Raw genomic sequence first — 23,349 nt, 5'->3', positions numbered from 1 at the left:
TTTATTTTGACTGTGTCAGACCAACACGGCTCCCTATCTGAATCTACGTTGTCAAGACCACCTTGAAAGCTTCAGTTGGCAGAATCGGCACTACAGTGGTACCTTGGTTCTCAAACGCCTTGGTACTCAAACAACTTGGAACCGAAACACTGCAAACCCGGAAGTAAGTGTTCCGGTTTGTGAACTGTTTTCAGAAGGCGAACATCCTCCGTTTTGAGTGTTACGCTTCCGATTTGAGTGCCACACTTCCTTTTTGAGTGTTACGCTGAGGTCTGTCTGTTTTTGCTATTTATTTTGCATTCTTGTGGCTCTTTTTTGTTTTGTTTTTGTGACTGTGTGGAACCCAATTCAGCTACTGATTTATAATGCCTATTATTATTTATTTGCATAATGCCTAATAAAGGTTTGATTTCGTATTTCGCTACTGATTTATTGATTGTGTGACTGCAGTACAATGTTTATTGCTTTCATTTTACGGATCCATGGTCTCGTTAGATAGTAAAATTCACGTTAAATTGCTGGTTTTGGGGTTGTTTTTAAAAGTCTGGAACAGATTAATCCATTTTACATTACTTTCTATGGGAAAGTGTGCCTTGGTTTTGGAACGCTTTGGTTTTGGAACGGACTTCTGGAACGGATTAAGTTTGAGAACCAAGGTACCACTGTACTGCAGGTGCCCCATAACACCCATTCCATGTTTCTAAGCACTTGATAGTTTAGTGTGGCAGCACCTTTGGAACTCCCTGCCTATTGATATAAAACAGGAGCCTTCACTGTACTCTTTTTGGTTCCTGCTTAAAAAAAACCCAACATTCTTGTTTAGACAGCACAGAAGCTTAGGAAGTCGATGTGAATTCTAACTTGTTTTAGTACACTCATATCTCATGTTACGTTTGCTTCATGTTACATCCTTTCAGGATACGTCCCGCGGTGACTCAGAAGTACCAGAAAGGGTTACTTCCGGGTTTCGCCGCTCGTGCATGTGCAGATGCACAAAGTGACATCACGCACATGCGCAGAAGCGGTGAATAGCAACCCGCTCGTGCGCAGACACGCTGCTGTGGGTTGCGTTCCTTTCATGTTGCGAAAGGGCCTCCGGAACAGATCCCGTTTGCAACCAGAGGTATCGCTGTATTTTAATTTTCAGTATGTTGCAATTCCCCACCTTGATTTTCTTGACTTATCTTTTTGTAAACCTCTTTGAGGGGTGGCTGTTTGGTGTATAAATTTCATGAAATAAATAGACCCCCCCCCCATTCCTTACTTGTCAACCAGGGCAAAGCATTCCAATGAGTTGGGCCATATCCTTAGCTTTCTCTGGCTTCCTGTCCCCAAAAGGCTGCTCCCCCGCAACCAGTGGCGTAGCGTGGGGGGTGCAGGGGGGGCTGGCCGCACCGGGCGCAACATCTAGGGGGGGCGCGCTCGCACTCGCAGCTCTCTGCCCCTAGGGCAGAGGGGGCGCAAATTACTTGCCTTGCCCCGGGTGCTGACAACCCACGCTACGCCACTGCCCGCAACCCCTGGAATCCTTCCCAGTTTGCGGCTTTCCTTGCCGCACCCCCTGCCCTGCCCCCCTGCCCACTGTGCTCCCGTATCTCTCACACTGATCTCCGCAGGGGTGATCCTTCTGCTGGTGGGTCTCTGCTTCACAGTGGCTGCCCTGGAATCTGCCTCCACGATGTCCGCTCTCAGCGAGGGCTCGGCGGCTGCCAAGATCTCGTCCAGCTTCTCTGCAAAGTCAAGACACGGCATCCCCGTGAGCCAGGCTCGGCCTCTGAAAGCAGGAACTGGACACAGAGACGGGTTGGGTGTGCTGCCAGGGGGAGGGTGCGCTTGCATGCCAGCAAGGGAGCCCTGCGGCCTTCTGGGTGGCAGGCGAGGCCTCGCTCCCTTCGCCTTGTAGGAGAAAAGCGCCCCCACCACCACAAGAACCCCACAGCTCCTTGAAAGGATCAGCACCCAAAGGGCCACAATTGGGTCTACGAGATCGCCTATGCACTTGTTCCATGGAAGTGAGAGCTGGACCATAAAGAAGGCTGATCACCGAAGAATGGATGCTTTTGAATTCTGGTGCTGGAGGAGACTCTTGAGAGTCCCATGGACTGCAAGAAGATCAAACAGAGCCTAGGACTTGCCGATCAAAAGGTTGGCGGTTCGAATCCCCGCAACGGGGTGAGCTCCCGTTGCTCGGTCCCTGCTCCTGCCAACCTAGCAGTTTGACAGCACCCAGTGCAAGTAGATAAATAGGTACTGCTCTGGCAGGAAGGTAAACGGCATTTCTGTGCTTCTCTGGTTCTCCAGAAGCGGCTTAGTCATGCTGGCCATGTGACTCGAAAGCTGTCTGCGGACAAACGCCGGCTCCCTCGGCCAATAAAGCGAGATGAGTGCCGCAACCCCAGAGTCAGTCACGACTGGACCTAATGGTCAGGGTTCCCTTTACCTTTACCTGCCTCCAGTGGCAGGGAGTTCCACGGTTTAATAACTACGCGCTGCATGAAAAAGGACTGCCTTTTGCTCTCCTTCAGACAGAAGCCGCCTTCTCCATCAGCGCAGCCCTCCCCAAAAGCTGGCTGCCTCTGGTTTTAGAGCGGCGTCCGCCAACCTGGTGCCCTCCAAATGCACAGGTGTGGGGTTTTTTGGGGGGGGGGGACTACAACTCCCCATCAGTCCCGGCCAGCACAGCTGGTTGAAGTTGCAGTTCCCCAACACCTGGAGGTTGCTTGAACCTCTGCCCTACGCGACGCCCTTCCGCTCCGAAGTTTTCCAAGCAGCTTTCCCCCTGCAGGGCACCTGGAACTCTACAGAGGGAAAACCAGCAGTCTAAATCACAGTCTCCCTAAGCTGCTTCTCTAAGCGACAACCGACTGTTGAACGTTTTCTTTAAATTTTAGGTTTCATTATTGTTCCACAAGATGTGTATGTCCTTAAGGGCCAGAGCAAATAACGTGAGCTAGTTTTACAGCTGTGAAGCAGTATAACAGGTGCTGTTAAGTTATGTTAATTAAGCTGTTAAAGGTAAAGGTAAAGGGACCCCTGACCATTAGGTCCAGTTGTGACCGACTCTGGGGTTGCGGCGCTCATCTCGCTTTATTGGCCGAGGGAGCCGGCTTACAGCTTCTGGGTCATGTGGCCAGCAGGACTAAGCCGCTTCTGCCGAACCAGAGCAGCGCACGGAAACACCGTTTACCTTCCCGCCGGAGCGGTACCTATTTGTTTACTTGCACTTTGATGTGCTTTTGAACTGCTAGGTTGGCAGGAGCAGGGACTGAGCAACGGGAGCTCACCCTGTCGCAGGGATTCAAACCGCCGACCTTCTGATCGGCAAACCCTAGGCTCTCTGTTTTAACCCACATCACCACCTGCGTCCCTGGGTATAGTATATAAAGAGCCGCACCTAGCTCTCTCAGCACCCTGGTGGATGGGTTGGGTCATGCTTATTGATATGTTGTAAAAGGAGTTTCTGTTTTTGTTATTAAAACCTAGCGAAAGTTACTTTTGCATTCCTTGTAATGTGTGGTCTCCCCAGCACGCCTTCTGCAGCGCAACTAATCTGCAGATAGCCAACATCTTTGGTTATGGGCCCAGCTGCTGAGTGGGTGACTGCACATTTTTGGACTTTGAGAAAGGTTTGAAAACTCCTTCTCCTGTTGGTCTGGTTCTGTGGGTCTGGAAGAGTTCCAGAATGGTTGACCGGGTTTCAGAAGCCGAGAAAGCTCTGACGTTCCCACAGCTGACAGATGAAAACTACAGTTTATGGTCGTTTCGGGTGGAGGCACTTTTGACCACTTGAGAAGTGTGGACCTATGTAACTGATGTAACTAATCTGCAAATAGCCAACACTGACGCCTAGTAGGGCACTCTCAGGCTATGGGGAACCTGTGGCGTTCCTCTTAAGTGGAGTGAGTGACCGTCGTGGGTTGTTCCGGACTCGGTTGCTGCTGCCAGCCATGTCTGTGCTGGAGACTTGCTGCAGTTTTCTTTTAGAAAGCCGAGCCAATGGTTAAAGGTAAAGGTAAAGGGACCCCTGACCATTAGGGCCAGTTGTGATTGACTCTGGGGTTGCAGCGCTCATCTCACTTTATTGGCCGAGGGAGCTGGCTTGCAGCTTCCGGGTCATGTGGCCAGCATGACTAAGCCGCTTCTGGCGAACCAGAGCAGCGCACGGAAACACCGTTTACCTTCCTGCCGGAGTGGTACCTATTGATCTACTTGCACTTTGACATGCTTTCGAACTGCTAGATTGGCAGGAGCAGGGACCGAGCAACGGGAGCTCACCCCATCACGGGGATTCAAACCGCCGACCTTCTGATCGGCAAGTCCTAGGCTGTGTGGTTTAACCCACAGCGCCACCCGCATCCCTCCTCTATGGGAGTATATTGTATATCAGAGTTTCTAGGGGGTTAACCAGACTGGGACAACAGGCTTGTTGGTTTTTGAATGTCTGGTGTACATTTTTTTCAATTTCGTTGTTCTGTATGGGACAATGACAATAAAGGCTATTGTATATAAATTCAACAAATAAATAAATAAAAGAAAACCAGGAGAGTGGAAGCCAAAGTGACTCTTCTTGACATCTCAGGGCTCATGCTGTACACAAATGAAGGACACAGGTCTTAAGAAGATAAGAACCAAGGGGGCACTGGAGCCAGAATCCTGTTCTCACAGTGGCCAACTAGATGCCTATAATAATAATAATAATAATAATAATAATAATAATAATAATAATAATAATAATTTATTTATACCCTGCCCATCTGGCTGAGTTTCCGCAGCCACTCTGGGCGGCTCCCAATCAGTGTTAAAAACAGTACAGCGTTACATATTAAAAACTTCCCTGAACAGGGCTGCCTTAAGATGTCTTCTGAATGTCAGGTAATTATTTATCTCTTTGACATCTGATGGGAGGGCGTTCCACAGGGCGGGTGCCACCACCAAGAAGGCCCTCTGTCTGGTTCCCTGTAGCCTCACTTCTCGCAATGAGGGAACCGCCAGAAGGCCCTCGGCGCTGGACCTCAGCGTCCGGGCAGAACGATGGGGGTGGAGACGCTCCTTCAGGTATACTGGGCTGAGGCCGTTTAGGGCTTTAAAGGTCAGCACCAACAATTTGAATTGTGCTCAGAAACGTACTGGGAGCCAATGCAGATCTCTCAGAACCGGTGTTATGTGGTCCCGGCGGCCACTCCCAGTCACCAGTCTAGCTGCCGCATTCTGGATTAATTGCAGTTTCCGGGTCACCTTCAAAGGTAGCCCCACATAGAGCCCCACGTCTATCATTAGAAACCCGCAGTCAGGATTTGAGCAGAAGAGCAACTCTCCCCGCCTCTGGCTTCTTGCAAGTGGTGTTCAGAAGCATGTGTGTCTCCGACTGTGGAGCGGAGACAGCGCCACCTGCGTCTGTTCTGTGGAGCGGAGACAGCGCCACCTGCGTCTGTTCTGTGGAGCGGAGACAGCGCCACCTGCGCCCTTGAGCCAATGGTTGGGCCGGTGCAAAAGGCTGGTTTCCCCATGGTTTCTCATCACAGCCTCCCCTCCTCCTCTCTCCTCCTCTCAGGCCCCTTCATCCCTCTGGATGAGACCGTATGGCACACCCACCACTTCCTGCCAGGAGCTGCCAGCAAACATCTCGCTGCTGCTTGTTTGGGCATATTCGTCTGCTGGCCTTGCATCTCCAAATTGGGCATCCTTTCTCTGCCTGAAGCCCCTACCCCTTCGAGTCTCACTGCTGCTGATGGGGTAGGGGCTGCCCAGGGTCTGAATCTAAGAGGCACCTTTTCTGCCAAGGAACATGGCAACACACCTGCCAGCCACCGTTATGCGATCAGGGAGTCGCTTTCACCATTAGAACCACGGCAGTCATAAAGAAAGGAACAGCCCATTGCTTCATTGCTTGAGGACAGCTATGCAAGCAGGCAAGCTTGTTTTAATAATAATAATAATAATAATAATAATAATAATAATAATAATAATAATAATTTATTTATACCCCACCTTTCCCGGTTCAGAAAACTGGGCTCAGGGCTGCTAACAACAAATTTAAAACACTTGATTGATGCAACAAAAAACAGCATAAAATACAGTGTAAAATGTGAATAACAAAAAAATCAAAAATCAATTTAGGGGGGAAATCCATCCAATAAACATTAGATGATCACCAGGGCTAGCTGGCTAAATGAGTCCTATTTGGGCCAGCGAGGAGACCAGGGGAGAATTAGCTGTGGGATCCCAGTGCGGGTAGTCTTCATAAAAGGGGGAGGGGGAGGGAAGGAAGGGGAATAAAAGATCAGGCTAAGTTCAAGTTGAAAGCCAGGTGGAATAGCTCTGTCTTACAGGCCCAGCGGAAGGAGGTTAAATCCTGCAGGGCCCTGGTCTCCTGGGACAGAGCATTCCACCAGGTCGGAGCCATCACTGAGAAGGCCCTGGCCCTGGTGGAGGATAATCTGACTTCCTTAGGGCCCGGGCCTTAAGGTCCTCTGCAGGGCATACCAGGAGAGAAGATCCCGTAAATACAAGGGCACGCGAGAAAAATCTCCTATGTCGCATATTAGCCGGCCTTGCTTGTCTCTGGGTGGTTCTAGACTGTTGCCTAATGGTGTCTAAAATCCTGTTATTGTGCCATTAATTGCAAGTGGAATTGGAGTTGATTTTCAATGCTTTGCATAGGGTACAAATATTCCTTGGGAGCACCCCCTGCTATGCTCTGCCTAGACCAGGGTGTGATGGCAGGATAAAGGTGGACATCCCTCAGCACATCAACGGACGTGTTTGTGCATAACACCATGCCAAAACACGGCTTATGGCCGATGCGCATCTGAGCTCTGGGCTTGGCTTTCTGCTCTTTAAAGCTCCATGTCTCAGTGCCCTTTTAATTTCTCTGGAGCGTTCCCTGTGAAAACCCGCTCTTTAAAGCTCAGTTGGAGCAAATGTCAATCCACAGAAAACCCAAACGGATGTTTGCCCCGATTTAGCTTTAAAGAATGGGTTTTTGTGGAGAAAGCTCGGGGCAAAGACCGCTCGGACACAGAGCCTTAATAAATTGTGGACCTTTGCCTGGAAAGAACAGGACAAAAGCGAAGTTTGGAGAAGCCCTTAGTGTCTGAACCCGGGGTCATGGGGACCAAGATGCTGAAGAGCCCTGAAACTGAGCCTTATGAGAAGCAGTTGAGGGAGTTGGGGATGTTGAGACTGGAAAAGAGGAGACTGAGAGGTGATGTGAGAGGTGATGTGAGCCCTTCTGAAGGGCTCTCACATGGAAGATGGAGCAAGCTATTTTTTGTGATGCTCCAGGACCTGAAGCGGTGGATTCAAGTGACAAGAAAAGAGATCAACATCTGGAAGAACTTTCTGAGGGCAAGAGATGTTTGGCAGTGAAATGGTCTCTCTTGGAAGGTGGTGGACTCTCCATCATTGGAGCTTGGCTGGCCATGTGTCCATGGATGTTTTGGATGTGATTCCTGCACTGCAGAGGGTTGGATTAGATGACCACTGGGTTCCCTTCCAATGCTACAGTTCTGTGATTCTTTGATTCTACTAAAAAGCCTGCTGGATCAGGCCAGTGGCCAGCTAGTCCAGCAACCTGTACTCACAGGAAGCGACCAGGTGCTCATTATGGGAAATCCTCAAGGAGGATTAAGTGTGCGAAACCACCCAGTTCCTGAATGCCTGAGGACTCCAGCTTGAAGCTCGCAATTGGCGTGGTTGAAAGAGCTGCTGTTTCACACTTTCTTGACGATTTTAATGCTGGTGGAATTTGCATTTGGCTATCAGCAACTTCTAGCCATCTATGTTTGGGAATCTGGAAAGGAACAAACACCAGAACTCCCTCCTGGTGTGGTTTTAGGCCACGATAAGGTAGCGCTGATCTATTTATATAATTCTTTTATTGCACTTTACATTTTATCATGTGGATACAGAGCTCTGGCAATAGAAACAGCCATTAAAAAGCTATAAGAAAGGGGAACAGGTGCCTTGAGGCAACTGGTCTGAGGCTGAGGAAACGGTGTCCCCAATTAATTTAGTGGTTCCTCTCGCCTTCCTGGCTTTCGGAGAGCATGCAAAACCTGAAAGGCCAAGGGCTGCTGCTGAGAGGTCACCATGGCCCTGAGTTACCATAGATTGCAGATCTCAAGGGATCCCTAGGGGTCATCTTGTCCATCCCTCTGCAATGCTAATGAAGGCATGGCGTTGATTACTGTTTTTAACTAATTACCATCGCTGTTTATTTTCTGCTGGAATGGAGGAAGCCTATACATGGGGTGTGTCGTTTGGGTATATGTTTTGCGTGTGTATGTGGGTGTGCACACAGATCTTTGCACGACGCAGCCACATTCATGCAAGCAAACAAAACACCCTAAGCCCTCGTCGTTCTTTGAACCTGAAGCGGCGTCTGGCGGGGTTGCTCCTGAGCTCAACAAGAGCGCTACATCCGGAAATCCAGACGGACACACTGTTCAAGGAGCTGACCTCACAATCCCCGGGGAAACTTTGCAGTGGCTGAATGGATGGACTCTCATTCCATGGGCTGCGCTGACGTCCTCCCAACCAACAAACAACGTGAACTTAGGACGTGGTTTGCCAGGCTGCCACGAAGCCTTCCTCTCCCAAACCTCCCTCCTTCCACAAACGGAACAGTGTATTGCAAAGACCAGAAACAGATTTGGAGAGCGAAAGGTCCACTCTCCCATGTGAGTGGGAGGTCCACTGTTAGCATGGACTGGGGTCCCAGTGCACCTTCCCATCATGCTGGGGAGAGAGGGAGGGAGGGAGGGGCAGCTTGGATCAAAAGGGGTTTGGACGAGCCCTTGGAGACGGGCAGTTGAACTCACCCCCTTTCCTTCTCCGCATTGAGGCTTGGAATCAAGAAACAAAAGTACAGGACATCAATGGTGTGCAGGGTGCACTCCCCTCCCTTGCCCCCACACCCATGGCATGCTGCGCCCCCTTGTCTGCCCTCTCTGCCAAGGCAAGATGGTTCTCTAGGGAAGGGTCATGGTCTGTGATGCTTCCCAGCAAGGCGTCCATGCAAGCACCCCCCCTGTCATGCACCCTCTCACCTTGGGGGGGGGGGGATGCCTTCCCAGCCTCAAATAGCAGCACTGGGGGATTTGCGCCCCCCCCGACAGCAGGCCAGCTCAGTTTGAGTCACCCCCTCTACTGCCAAAGCTCAGCTTTGGAAAGGGAGGGGGTCTCTGGGCATGTGCTGACTGCCTTCCCCTTCCACACAGAGTCTAGGGACAGGGGTTCTGAGTGGATTGGAGCCCAAGCACTGGAAAATAGCCCCCCCCCTCAGCAGAGAATGTCCTTACAGGCTGGTGGGGGGGGGAGGAAGGGATGGACCCCCTTTGGGGCTCAGTTTCCCCAGACTTTCAGCACATCCAGGGTTCCCTGAGCCGCCCAGGCCAGCCCCACATCTGCTGCGCAAGAGACTGTGCATGGATTGGGGTGGGGTGGGGGTGTAGTATTCAGGCACAACCTGCCCCCTCCCATTATCTCCTCCCTTTCGGGCCAGGAAGCTGCCTCCCCCCCCCCCCGAATTGCCGAAGAAGCTGGCGATTTTCCAAGGAGCACTCTGAGCAAAGACAGAGTATGCCACCCCAAAGGTGGGAACAGTGACCCACCCTGGGATGCCAAGACTTTTCTCCGGAGTGGGGTGGAAGCAAAGGGGCACAGGAAACGATGGTTCTCTTCCCAACCCCATAGGGCACCGACTTTTGCACTCCACCAAACCCCTGCTCAGAGAAAGAGCAAAGCGTTCCTGTATCCAGAGTTGGGTTGGGGGGGCAGTTAGCGGAGCAGGCACAGGGGTACAGCCCCGTTAGCCCAGCTAAGCAGGTCCAGGCCTGGTCAACGCCCAGATGAGAGACCTCTTGGGCACCCACCCAAATCTATGCCACCTTGAGGTCCGGGGCGGAAGGAAGGTCGGAGAGAGCAAGGCTGAGAATGAGTCAAAAGGACGACAGGCTTGGAGGGTGGATGGCTGTGCCCGGGCATCACGAGGGCAAAGGCCCAGAGCTGGGCAGGGAGAGGGAAGTTCTGCTGGAAGCAGTCTGGCGTTAAACAGGGAGTCTCAGCAGCGTGTTGCTGGCGGCAGGAATGCGCACAGCAACGCAGAACCAGGACGGGAAGCTGGGCCCCACAAGTACCATGCCAGGGGAGTTGGGAGAGGGCAAACGCTGGGAGAGTGTTGGGCCAGGACCTGGGAGAGGCCTGGGTTCAAATCCCACCCACCCACTCTCAGCTCACCGGGCGTGACTTTGGAGGCCAGTGGCTGCCTCTCTTGGGCCAACCCACCTCGCAGGGTTCTTGTGCTGGTTAAATGACGTGGGGGGGCCAAGGTTCGAATCCCCCCTACCTGGCCATGAAGCTCACTGTGCGTGACCTTGCTCCACCCCCAGTCTCACCTACCTCACAGGGTTATATTTGGGAGGGCAGTGGCCTTGAAACAGCCTCGGAGCTGGCGCAGAGGGCAGGTGGGTGTGGCCAGGGCACCCCGAACCTCTCTTGGGGGGGTGGTGCACACCTGAGGAGTGGGGGCAGCAACCCTCCGCCCTGCCCGCCATGCATGCTCTCCTTTGGGTCCACCCCCCTCGGCCTCCCGCCCCCTTGCCAGGACTCACCCAGCTCCTCCAGCTCGGCGGTCATAGACTTGGATCGCAGCGTCAGGGTGGTGCTGGGCGCCCTTTTGGGCGGCGGCGGGGCTGAAAGGAAGAGGGAGGGCATTTTGCACTTGCGGTCCAGCAGCTTCCTGGGCGTTGCCAGGTGCAGGTGCCACTTCTTCTCCACGGCCTGGATCTCCTCGTACTCGCGGGAGGAGGAGGAGTCGCACTGCTGAAGGATCTTGTTCAGGCTGCGAGTGGAGGCAAACTTCTTCATGGTCCCGCGGCCGGCCGGGGTGGGAGCAGGGAGGGCAATCGGGGCAGGGGCAAGAGAGCGTTCTGGCCAGGACCCTCAGCTCAGGGGGCTCCCGGGCATGGTCTGCCCAATCCTGCCGCTCAGCGGACCCCTCCCTGCCAGGGAGGCCATGGGCAAAGGGGGCACGGCACCAAGGTGATATCGCTGGTCCTAGGTCCTCGTTCTCATGGCCAGGCTCTTGTTCCCCTGCCTGGCCCGGCTCTCCATTAACTCTGGGGGCTGGCACTGCCCTTGGGGCCTCTGCCCGGTAGCAATGCTGCCAAGCGGCTTGGGCACGTGGAGACCTCGCTCCGAGGCGGCGGCGGCAGCGGCAGAGGGCAGGGCTGGTCCCCGGCTCTCCCTAGCCAGCCCGTCCGGCGGCGGCGATGCCAGAGCGAGGCTCCATCTGCCATGGGGTTTGTGACAGAGCGGAGGAGCGGAAAGGCTGGCTCGTCGCTCCGCTCTCCCTCGCCCCGAGATCCGTAACAATGCGGGCTTCAACGCTCCCCGTCGCCATGGAAACCGGAGCTCCGAGCTGCTGCCGGAGGCGCCTGCATCAGAGACCCCCAAAACAGGGGCGGGGGGGGGGGAGCAGAGAAGAAGCACGATTCCCACACAAGGCGAGCCGGGGAGGAAGCTGCAGGCCCAGTCGGGGTGCGGTGGGGGGCAAGGCCAGAGAGTCGAGGGGGGCGGGAAGACCTCCGTCCGCCACACGATCCTGCCCTTGCTGAAGCGGCGAGCAATTGGGCTGTCTCCTGCCAGGGGATGGGTGCCAGCCGGCTCGTGCAGGAGGTGCCCAGGGGTCTTCACTGCCGGAGAAGGTCTTCGCGGTGCCCAGCCCAAAAGGCAGGAGGAGACAGGTGCTTTGCTGGGTGCCGGCCACCTGGGTGCTCAGGGACGGATCGCCACGTCTGCCGGAGGTGCCGAAAGCTCAGAGATGTCTCTCTCTCTCCCTCCAGCCGGGGAATGAGCAGACCCCCCAGGAGGCAGTGAGCAGAGTCAGCAGCGCGATGCCCACCGCACGGCTCCGTCTTCCCCACGACTCGCACTCGCGCACACTGGCAGTGTGCAGGATAATTACAGCTCTGGGTGGCAAGTTGCCTCCCTTCCTTTCCCCGCTGCTGGCTCTCCAAGCCGCCTGGCTCCCTGCCACCAAAGCAGGCACGGAGGGACCCTGGAGCTCCCCCCACAGCTGTCTCCTCCTTCCCCACAGCACAGACCCATGGGGCTAAAAATAGGAGCCGAGCCCACCCTCCCCCTCGCTCTGTCTCCGCTGTGTGGGAGGGAAGCTGCCTCGCTTTCCCAGCTCCCTCCTGACTCGCCACAGGCGAGGCTTCTGTGGCACTAGGGAGTGGGGGGGGGGCAAAGGCAGCCACTGCCCCACCCCATACCCGGAAGGAGAGGTGGTGGTGGGGGCCTCAGCCAGAAAGGGTAGCTTGTAATCGGCAGGTGCTGCTCACATGAAGCATGGGAGGCGCATGAAATGTGACTGGCTGGTACTCATGCCAGAACTACAGCTTCGCTTCCCACCCAGTCCTTCCTCAGAGCTAGCTTCTTGACAAAGCCAATGGTAGAGTCAGAAGGGACCCCCAAGGGCCATCAAGTCCAACCCCCTGCAATGCAGGCATCTCATCCCCGACAGAGGGCCCCCCAACCTTCTGCTTAAAAACCTCCAATGCGTGTGCACACTGAGCAATCCTCCTCATCCGTCTATTTCGGGCGGCGACGCCTCTGGCACAACTTTTAGGAGGGGCAGACGCCTGCTTCTTGGGAGAAAAGCGTTGACAAACCTAGACAGCATCTTAAGAAGCAGAGACATCACCTTGCCGACAAAGGTCCATATAGCTAAAGCTATGGTTTTCCCAGTAGTGATGTATGGAAGTGAAAGCTGGACCATAAAGAAGGCTGATCGCCGAAGAATTGATGCTTTTGAATTCTGGTGCTGGAGGAGACTCTGGAGAGTCCCATGGACTGCAAGAAGATCAAACCTCTCCATTCTGAAGGAAATCAGCCCTGAGCGCTCACTGGAAGGACAGATCCTGAAGCTGAGGCTCCAATACTTTGGCCACCTCATGAGAAGAGAAGACTCCCTGGGAAAGACCCTGATGTTGGGAAAGATGGAGGGCACAAGGAGAAGGGGACGACAGAGGACGAGATGGTGGGACAGTGTTCTTGAAGCTACCAGCATGAGTTTGACCAAACTGCGGGAGGCAGTGGAAGACAGGAGTGCCTGGCGTGCTCTGGTCCATGGGGTCACGAAGAGTCGGACACGACTAAATGACTAAACAACAACAACGAGGCAGCTTTATGGATGGTGGGCACACCCATCCATATTGATCGATCAAATATTGGCCTGTTTTTTAATCGCGGTTGAATCCTGTGGACCATCCCAAGGGGCCAATGTGCAGGCAGCTTCCAAAAGTGCTGCCAGGTTGACCTTTGCTTGTGATGGAAGCCTGGGTCCCCCTCAAAAAAAAATCAAAAAAAATCTCACTGGCTGGCCATGAGAACCAGAGACTTCACTTCCCATGAGGAGTCCTCCACAGCAAAGGTCACTGCCTGGTGGGCAGAGTCAGGGGGGTGAGGTGAGGTGGACCACCCTGGGTGTCTTCGCTGAGGGGGGGTGACAAGCCTACCCTTAGCCATCAGGGGAAGGGGGGTAGCTGCCCCACTTTGCCAGTCGTATTCGCCCTTTCCCCCTTCGTCTTGACAGCTTGGGAGAGGCTTGGGAGTCGCGGGCGTGCGGTGCGCCAAGTGTCCACCATCGCTGGCTCGCTCTGCCCCTGGTTGCAGGGTGCGCGCATCACTCCATGCACCCGAGTGGCTATCCCGTGCCTATGAGGGCACGCTCTGTGTTCCGCCCCCCTTGGGAGCATGCCCGCCCTGGGCAGTGTGGGCATATGCTCCACCGCTGGGCAGAGAGCCTGGCTGGCAGCATGGGGGTCTGGGTTTGAATTCCTACCCACTCATGAAGCCCATCAGATGGCAGACAAAATTAATGGACTACGCAGAATTGGATAAAATGACAGTCAGGGTTCGAAACTTGCGGGACCAGAGACTTACAGAAGATTGGAAGAAATAAACGAATTATTTGAAGAGCAGCTGCAATCAACAAATTACGCTAGTAGGGCTACAAGAAGTTTTGTAAGGAGAAACATATGAAATATTGCAAAGAAGAGAGACATTAGTTATGAGATTTAAATGTAATAGTGAAAATAAGAAATGTAAATTAATTAAATAGATTGGAGAATTTTCAGATGTGATGGATGGAAGTCAAAAGAAATTGTGTAAGATGTAAAAGTATGTGTAATTACTGTTGAAAATGGTATGTTGAAAAACTAATAATTTTTTTAAATAAAATAAATGAAGTCCGAGAGGTGACAACAGACCAGCCACGTGGCATTTGCAGGCACAGGGGAGACTGAACTCTGGCCCTTTGGCTAACAGCCCTTGGAAGCCTTATGGCCCAGGAATCCTCCTTCGAAGTTCCAAAGTCTAACGGAACGCAGTGCGAAGAAGGGTTTTCTTTTGTCTGCCCCCAACAGCCTTGGGCACCCCATGGAGCCCCCAAAGCCCATGTTAGGCTGGCAGGGATTTGCCAGGAGGTCCCTGGAGACGGACCCTGTCAAGTGCTTGGTCTGCACACCTGCCAGAGGTCAGCTCTGCAGGTACGATTTATCCCTGCTAGGAAGCTTTGCAAATTAGAATATCGGAAGAGCCTGCCGCTTTAGGCCCTTGGCCCATCGAGTCCGGCACCCTGGCTGACCAGATGCCCCCCCCCCCAGGGAAGCCCGGGAGCAGGATCTGAGCGCAAGAGGAAGCCTCTCCCCTCCTGCGTTTTCCAGCCATTGGTATTCAGCAGCATCGGGAAGGGACCGCGAGCGTCATCTAGTCCAACCCCCTGAGACACAGGAATTCTTTGCCCAGCAAAGGCACTCAAACCCATGACCTAGACTTTAAGAGTCTTACGCTCCTCTTTGGAGAGGCAGAGCAAAGCCTCTTTCCACGCTCTCCATGCCATTCTGGATCTTGCAAACTCCGATCACGTCGCCTCTTCCTTGCCTTTGCTCTGAACGAAAACGTCCCCAGAGGAGGAGCTTGGAGGTGTCCTGTCGAGGCGGCTCCTCTCTGAAGCTGCCACAGCACTGTCCTCAGCGCAGCATCTCCCACAGGCTAAAATCCACCCCCAGGCACTCTGCTCCATCCCAGCCAGCCTTGGGGCATCATCCTGCACTCTTCTCTCCAGCGCTGATGCCCCAGGGAGGCTTCTGACTCTCCAGCGATGTGGGCAAGTTGGGCTGAGCCCAGTGGCCACCCACGCCGGTGTGCCTCCTTCCTGCTCAGGAGCAAGCGGCTTCTGGTGCAGCGGATCCCTCTGAGGTCCTGGGCCTTGCAGCCCCTCTGCAGGATCTTGGGAAGGCGGTCTGGGGTCCCCAGTGTGGCGTAGTGGTTAAGAGCGGTAGTCTCGTAATCTGGTGAACCGGGTTCGCGTCTCCGCTCCTCCACATGCAGCTGCTGGGTGACCTTGGGCCAGTCACACTTCTCTGAAGTCTCTCAGCCCCACTCACCTCACAGAGTGCTTGTTGTGGGGGAGGAAGGAGATTGTGAGCCACTTTGAGACTCCATAAGGGGAGTGAAAGGCGGGATATCAAATCCAAACTCTTCTTCTTCTTCTTCTCCGGATCTAGTCCTGTGCCACGTTGTCCCTCGGCCGGTCCGTTCCACGAGGGTTGTGCATTGCACGCAGTCTCCTTCTGTCTCTCTCTGCTCTCTTGGTAGGGCTTCATCCAGCACACCTTTTGACACCTCGGGCCTCTCCTTGGAAGCATGGGTAGCTACGTGTGGGCCACCCCACATGATGTGGGCCACCGAGGCGGCTTTCCTGACAGGCCCCAGGGCGGCTGGATGGTGGGATGTACGAGGAGGGCAGTTGAAGGCACCCAGAGGTACCCCAAAGATGGGGGAATGGAATGAGAGCCAGGTCCTAGGAAGGGGGCACGAGAGCCAGGCTGGGCTGGGTGCCAGGGGGAGAAGCAGGAGACCAGGAGGAGAGGGGGCAGAGAAGGACCAGGGCTGGGGTGTTTTTTTTGGGGGGGGGGACGCGCTCTGCACTCACCTTTCTTCCGAACAATGTCCTCTGACTCTGGCTTGCGGCTGACAGAGACAACTTTCATCACCAGGTGGTTTCCCCCCTGGCGGATCAGAGACACCACTTGCTTGTGCCCAACCTTCACCACGTTGACACCGTTCACCTGGGGAGGGAAGGAAGGAACAGTGAGGAGGAGGAGGAAGCTGCCCTGCGAGGCCGCCAGGAGGCCTGTTTCGTAGACTCGGGAGGGAGCCCCAAAGGTCATCCAGTCCAGCCCGCCGCTTGGGAAATGAAAGGTCCAGCAAGGTGAGAGAGGAGGTGGCCAGGATTATTATTCATTTCATTTCTATACTGCTTTATATTTTTTAGCAAAACGTCAAAGCAGTTTACAGCATATTAAAACAATCCAGAATCAAAAATTTCTGAAGAAAGGCAACTATAGAGTATACAGTCAAAGCAACATAATTAACGGAAAACTAAGGTAAATGTTCTCTTAAAAGATTTCAAAATAAAACATTACGAAGGAGGCCAACTCCAGAATACATATTTAACAGAAACGAAGTTAACAAACAAAAAATCTTAAACATTTTTTTAAAAAAACCCCAAAACTATTGCTAAGTGAAGTCAAATATAAAATGCATATTTAAAGCAGCATAATTAACAAGAGAATAACGGCTGTTTGGCAGACACAAAAAGACGGGGCAAAATAACCCAATATTTATTTTTATATATTATATATATATATATATATATATACACACACACACACACACATACAGTATATATATATAAAATATTAAAGGAGGGAGTTGACCAGCTCATACGAGCAAAAATATAATGTGAGTAACATGGATGCTTTTTTATATATATTATGAAGTGGAAACTTAATAAAATAATAAGCCAATATTTAGGCCAAAGCACCACTTTTCATCCCATTAATAGTCCCCCCCCCCACTCCTTGAGGCAGAAAGATGTTCCAGGAGCCGCTGTTTCCTTGAGAAGCTTATGCTCATTTGGGGGAATAACTGTTCACAGGTGGAACAGACGGGAAGCAGGTGCTCAGGGAGGGGGGGCGTGAGGGCCAAATACAGCACCAGCCCCCCCCCCCCTGCCAGACTGCTCAGACTTCTTTCTCCATCCAAACCCAGGAGGTTTCTTCCCTGCTCCAACACCCCCTCCCAAAAAATCTTTTTTTGTCCCACACCCTCAGGCCTAAAGACAGGGATGGCGGAATCTCTCATTCCCCCCCCCCCCAGTTTCTCATTTCCCCAACCTTAAATGTGGCTGTCCATCTGCAGCGATTTGTGCTTTCTCTCTCTCAATTTATATAAAGAAATCCTCATGAAAATCTGCCAGTGTTTCAGCGCACATTTCTCCTAATATGCACATTTTTGTACACCATTTTGACTAACATGCAGTTTTTTTGTACACAGCTTTCCTTAACATGATGCGCTTTGTATGTTGTTTTCATTAATACAGTCATACCTCGTGTTGCGTTTGCTTCAGGTTGTGCATTTTCAGGTTGCGTCCCGTGGAGACCCAGAAGTACCGGAAAGGGTTACTTCCAGGTTTCACCGCTCACGCATGCGCAGAGGCGGCGAATTGCGACCTGTGCATGAGCAGACGCAGGTTGCATTCTTTTCAGGTTGCGAACGGTCCTCTGGAATGGATCCCGTTTGCAACCAGAGGTACCACTGTACAGTGGTGCCTCGCAAGACGAAAAGAATCCGTTCTGTGATTCTCTTCGTCTAGCGGTTTTTTCGTCTTGTGAAGCAAGCCCATTGACGGATTAGCGCTATTAGCGGCTTTTAGCGGCTTATCTGCTGATCGGATCAGCTGATAAGCGGCTTAGCGGCTTAGAAAAAGGGGGGAAAGGGAAAAAAACCAGCAGGAACTCGCAAGACATTGTCATCTTGCGAAGCAAGCCCATAGGAGATTCGTTTTGCAAAGCACCTCCAAAACGGAAAACTCTTTCGTCTAGCGAGTTTTCCGTCTTGCGAGGCATTCATCTTGCGGGGCACCACTGTATATGCATGTTTTTCGCACACTGGAGAACCGCGTCACAAAATTCAATTTTCAAAGGATTGCTGCTTCCTCTGTGCTTGTGTGTTGGTTCAAAAGATGCAAGTTAGGCAGTTTCACATTAAAATTCAAACAAAACCAAACTTCTCTGTCCCGATGCCTAACCCTGCTCAATGGTTCTAAGAGATGTCTTCAAGTGACAAGGAAGGAGATTCCAACTGAACAACTGGAAGAACTTTCTGGTAGCAAGAGCCGTTTGACAGTGGAACGGTCTCCCTTAGGAGGTGGTGGACTCTACTTCCTTGGAGGCTTTTAAGCAGAGATTGGATGGCCAACTGTCACAGATACTCTAGCTGAGATACATGCATTGCAGGGGTTGGACTAGATCAATGCCCCTTCCATCTCTACAGTTCTGTTGTTGTTTAGTTGTGTCCGACTCTTCGTGACCCCCTGGACCAGAGCACGCCAGGCACTCCTGTCTTCCACTGCCTCCCACAGTTTGGTCAAACTCATGTTTGTAGCTTCGAGAACGCTGTCCAACCATCTCGTCCTCTGCCGTCCCCTTCTCCTTGTGCCCTCCATCTTTCCCAACATCAGGGTCTTTTCCAGGGAGTCTTCTCTTCTCATGGAGGTGGCCAAAGTCTTGGAGCCTCAGCTTCACGATCTGTCCTTCCAGTGAGCACTCAGGGCTGATTTCCTTCAGAATGGATCGGTTTGATCTTCTTGCAGTCCATGGGACTCTCAAGAGTCTCCTTCAGCATCAGAATTCAAAAGCATCCATTCTTCGGCGATCAGCCTTCGTTATGGTCCAGCTCTCACTTCCACACATCACTACTGGAGAAATCATAGCTTGAACTATACGGACCTTTGTCTACAGTTCTACGATTCTATTATTCTAAACAGCAAACATATTTAAATTCATCCAGGAGCAGCTTGGTAGGTGAAGAGCTCATGCACATCTGGATTCTAAGTTTCAAAAGAGAAACACTGGCAGGATGATAATCTGGAACACTGTTTATAAAGCAGTAGAATCACAGACTTGAAGAGCTGGAAGGGACCCAAGGATCACCTAGTCCACCCCCCCCCCCCGCACTGCAGAAAATCTGGTGGACCATTGTGAGGACAGAGTGCCGGACCAGATGGGCCCCCTTTGGTCTGATCCAGTGGCCAATCTCTTCTTATACTCTTAGCAAGGCTGGAGCTTCAGTTGGGAGTTTGGCACTCCCCCCTCCTTGTTTTAAACTTTGGGTCCTTTGCTGTTGACCTGCCTCTTAACCGAATACCTAGCACAACCCAGGAAACCCGTTTTCTTCAGCGTTCCTTATTATTTGCTTGCACAAAGTTTGCGGGGAGGCTAGACGGCATTCCTTCTGGTGGCTTGCAGGTAATTCAGATGACCCTGCGCTGAGCAGCAGTTCTTTCGCACTTCCCACTGCAATTCCCCTTCATTGCAAAAAGTCCCACCTTTGAGGGACGTGAGCATGTTGCGCAAAGAGCTCCAAGCCAACGTTTAACTGCATAGCGTAAATTTGCAGGTATATAACTGAATCCCACCCCCCACAAAAGTGGCAGCTTGGAAGCTTATCTTGTTCCACCATGCTAAATAAACCTAATTTCTTCTTCCAATGTTATTACCACATTTTTCGTTCCATAAGATGCACCTGACCATAAGACGCACCTAGTTTTTACAAGAGGAAAGCAAGAAAAAAAAATTCTGAACGAAGCAGTGGATGTATGATTTTTGTGGTTCAGGCTGTGGCCACAGACATGTGATTTGACGGTGAGTTTGGGGTAGCCCAATGCAAAAATCCTGAGAATCCATGTGGATCCGTGCTTTGTAACCACATTTTGGTGCCATTGTGGCCGCACAAAACAGTGGATGCGTGGGGGTTTTTTGTGCAGGCTGTAGCCATGGACATGCTATGTGATCTGATGGTGAATTTGGGGTGACCCAATGCAAAAATCCTGAGGATCCATGGGCTTTTACCTCCCCCCTCCCAGGCAGCCTCCTTTATCGCTAGCGTCCTTTATCTCCCTCCTGATCGCGTGCCAATCAGCTGCTCAGCGGCTTTGTTTCAACACCCCCTTCCCTCTTTCTAAAAAAAAAAAAAAAAGGACGATCTGCTTTTTGCCCCTGGGCAATTCGGCTTCAGGGATCACACATTCACTCCATAAGACACACAGACATTTCTCCTTACTTTTCAGGAGGAAAAAAGTGTGTCTTATGAAGCAAAAAATACGGTAGATTCTTGTCGAATTAAGAGTCCTGCATGTTGATGGCAGAGTGGCTTCTGGGACCTGGCTCCGGAGGTCTGAGCCTTAGAATGCTCTCTTAACCAGAGGAGAATCTGAGACAGGCCTGGTGGCAGCTGTGGATGGAGGGGGCTGCTCACAACATCTGAAACCAGCTGCTCCAGTGCTCAGAGCCAGCTGGGCTCAGTGGCGCCATGCCAGTCCCAGAGTCTACCAGCTAGGTACCACCTAGCCAGATGAACCTTCCCAAAGCACACCTGAGCCCTGAAGGCCACAGCGTCTGGGACAGAGGTGGGCTTGCGGTGAGTCAACGTTTCTGAAACAAAAGCTGTTTGCTTCAAATGCCGGCTGCTCCCAATGACATCCCTCAGCTTCCTTTCTCTCCCCAGTCAGAAAACTGAAATGTTGGTTCAAAATAGAAAATCTTGCTCAAAAGTGTTGAATGTCATTCCTCTTAATTAGACTTGCAAAAATAGCCGGTTTTGCACACTGAAAAGAAGGCAGCAGCAGCAATAGCAACAAAAGATGAAATTTAATGAAAGGCACATGGACAAAAATCACTTGGGGGGTCTCTTTAGGGTCTCCCCAGACAGGCTGGAGTTCTGCCAGCCGGGGTGGCAAGGTGGAGACCAAATCGTCCTGGCAGATCCCTCAACTCTGACATAAGAATCATAGAATCATAGAATCATAGAATCATAGAGTTGGAAGAGACCACAAGGGCCATCGAGTCCAACCCCCTGCCAAGCAGGAAACACCATCAGCTGTTCACTTCCACTATTTTTCCCTCTCTCCCTGGGCCACGTTGTTCAACTGGGAGGACAGATGAGATGACAATTTGTGCATTTAGTTGCTTCAATTTCCTGCCGAGAGCCTCGTAGTCTCTTTTGATCTTCTGGAGGCTATTGCTTGCAGTGTCATTGGTTCCCACATGAACCAAGAGGAAGGGGTATTTGTCAGTGGGTTTTATGATTCCTTGCAGTCGTTCAGTTACATCTTGGATCTTAGCCCCGGGGAGACAGCACACTTCCCGAGACATCTTGTCAGGCCCACAGATCACTGCTTCTGTTCCCCTCAGTAGGGAATCCCCTATCACCACTACACGCCTCCTCTTAGGTTTGGTCGGGGTTCTTCCGTGAGCTGTCCGTTCCAAGGTCGCCTGCACATTCCCTGAGGACTGACTTTGCTGCTCGTCTTCATATACCTGATCGACTGTAATGAGGGAGAGATCCTCAAATGGAGTCTGCTCTTCGTCTTCCATGCTAGGGGAGAGGACCTCAAAGCGGTTGTGTATTTATAAACAATCAGAGCGAACCCTGGGCATAAGAGGATAGGAAGAGGACTGGGCAAATTCAAGGAGGAGGAGAGGGCTCTGGGTGGCTCCTTGCCACAATGGCTACGCTCCGAAGAGGGAAAGCCAGTGCTCAGTTACTTCCACATTTGCCCAACCCAGGGTTGTGGCCAGCGTCATGTCTGAACAGGCTCACCAGAGTGTCATTCCAGAGAACCAGTCTTCCTTCTTTTTCTAGGGATGATGGTTCAAAAGGACCGCCTGCTGTGCAAGAAGCCACATTACACGTCACAGATAAACAGCTCTGAGGCTGCTCTGCTCTGCAATGGCCTCCGCTTGAACAAATGCAAAATTAATCTTCATTCTCGGAGTCTCTTTTATCTGGTCAATGGTGAAGACGTTTCTTCGCAGCCCTTTGCTTTTGTAGCGCTGTGGTAATAGCTCTGTCGCTGATCCAGAAACAAGTTTTCTGGGAGCGATGATGAGCCCTGTTATCAAAAAGAGGAGCAGCAGGAAGACAATTCCAGATTTTGCCCTCTGCCCTGAAATATAAAGTTGCTTTCCGAGAATGCAGCCCCTCTGATGGAATCCTTAGAGGCTGCCTTTGTGAATGTCATCTGTCATGTGCGATCAAATTGAGATTCCTGCATTCCAGAGGGGGGGTTGGAGTAGATGACCCTCAGGGTCCCTTCCAAATCTATCATGCTGTGATTCTATGAATTGGCCAACTCTGAAGATGCGGCAGGAGAGGAACTTAACTGTGCCTAGCCAGAGGGAAAACTCAAAGGGAGATTTCCCAGTGCTCAAACCTGGATGGAAGTTCTAGGTGTCTGGTGATGAAGAGGCCATGCCAAGGCACACAGAAGCTCTCCTCTCTCCAGCACATCATCATCATCATAATTTATTATTCATACCCCAACCATCTGGCTGAGTTTCCCCAGCCACTCTGGGCAACTCCCAACAGAATATTAAAAACACAATAAAACGTCAAACATTAAAAACTTCCCTAAACAGGGCTGCCTTCAGATGTCTTCTAAAAGTCAGGTAGTTGTTTATTTCCTTGACATCTGATGGGAGGGCGTTCCACAGGGAGGGAGCCACCACCGAGAAGGCCCTCTGCCTGGTTCCCAGCAACTTCACTTCTTGCAGGGAGGGAACCGCCAGAAGGCACTTAGATTTGGACCTCAGTGAACAATGGGGGTGGAGATGCTCCTTCAGGTATACTGGACCAAAGCCAAGTAATAGGGGGAAATCACATTACCTTGACACTAGCTGCTATGTGCAGAGCAAAGGTACAAAATAATAATAATGAGGGTTACCAATGACTACTAGCCTAGATGGCTGTGCTTCTGTGGTCGGAGGCAGAAATGCTTCCGAATATCAGTTGCTCAAAAACACAGGAGGGAAGAAGCCTCTTTTGTTGTTGTTTTTTTATAAAATATTTATTAATTTTTTTTAAATATAACAGAAAAAATGAAAAAGAAAAATACAAAATAAAAACAGTTAAAAACATACATTATTTCTTTTACTTATTTTCTTTTAACTTATTTCCCGGACCTCCTCATACCTCCCTTTTTTGTATTCCACTTCAATTTATTGGTTCAGCAAATCCTTACCATTAGATTTTAACCCATTTATAACCCTTTTTTCATATTCTCTTAAATCATTACAGCTGGAAACCCCTTAGTTGCTATCCAACATCATTCTATCATTCATTAATTTTACAATATTTCTGTAGATAGTCTTTAAATTTCTTCCAGTCTTCTTCCAGAGACTCTTCTCCCTGGTCTCGGATTCTGCCAGTCATTTC

The 23,349-nt window shown here is 51.5% G+C and overlaps 1 protein-coding gene across 10 annotated transcripts in view; it reads right to left on the bottom strand.

Annotated features, from left to right (window-relative positions):
- SHANK3 (SH3 and multiple ankyrin repeat domains 3) overlaps positions 1-23,349 on the bottom strand; it is a 449,651-nt gene that overhangs the window by 42,658 nt on the left and 383,644 nt on the right. For 8 of the 10 annotated variants that reach the window (XR_014012079.1, XR_014012080.1, XM_081209761.1 and 5 more), the window contains 4 exons: positions 16,004-16,139; positions 10,614-10,694; positions 8,823-8,846; positions 1,603-1,730 (listed from right to left, as the gene is read on the bottom strand). Coding sequence is in view for 8 of the 10 variants with exons in the window: in XM_081209761.1 (XP_081065887.1) it covers positions 1,603-1,730; positions 8,823-8,846; positions 10,614-10,694; positions 16,004-16,139 (369 nt within the window). In the remaining 2 variants the exon portion in view is untranslated. The remainder of the gene's footprint in view (positions 1-1,602; positions 1,731-8,822; positions 8,847-10,613; positions 10,695-16,003; positions 16,140-23,349) is intronic. The other 2 variants (XM_081209763.1, XM_081209764.1) reach the window with 2 other exon arrangements.

Source organism: Podarcis bocagei, assembly GCF_964188305.1.
Source record: "Podarcis bocagei genome assembly, chromosome: 10".
Lineage (NCBI taxonomy): Eukaryota > Metazoa > Chordata > Lepidosauria > Squamata > Lacertidae > Podarcis > Podarcis bocagei.
The sequence above is the reverse complement of the archived record's forward strand: the minus strand, read 5'-3'. Positions and strand labels throughout refer to the sequence as shown.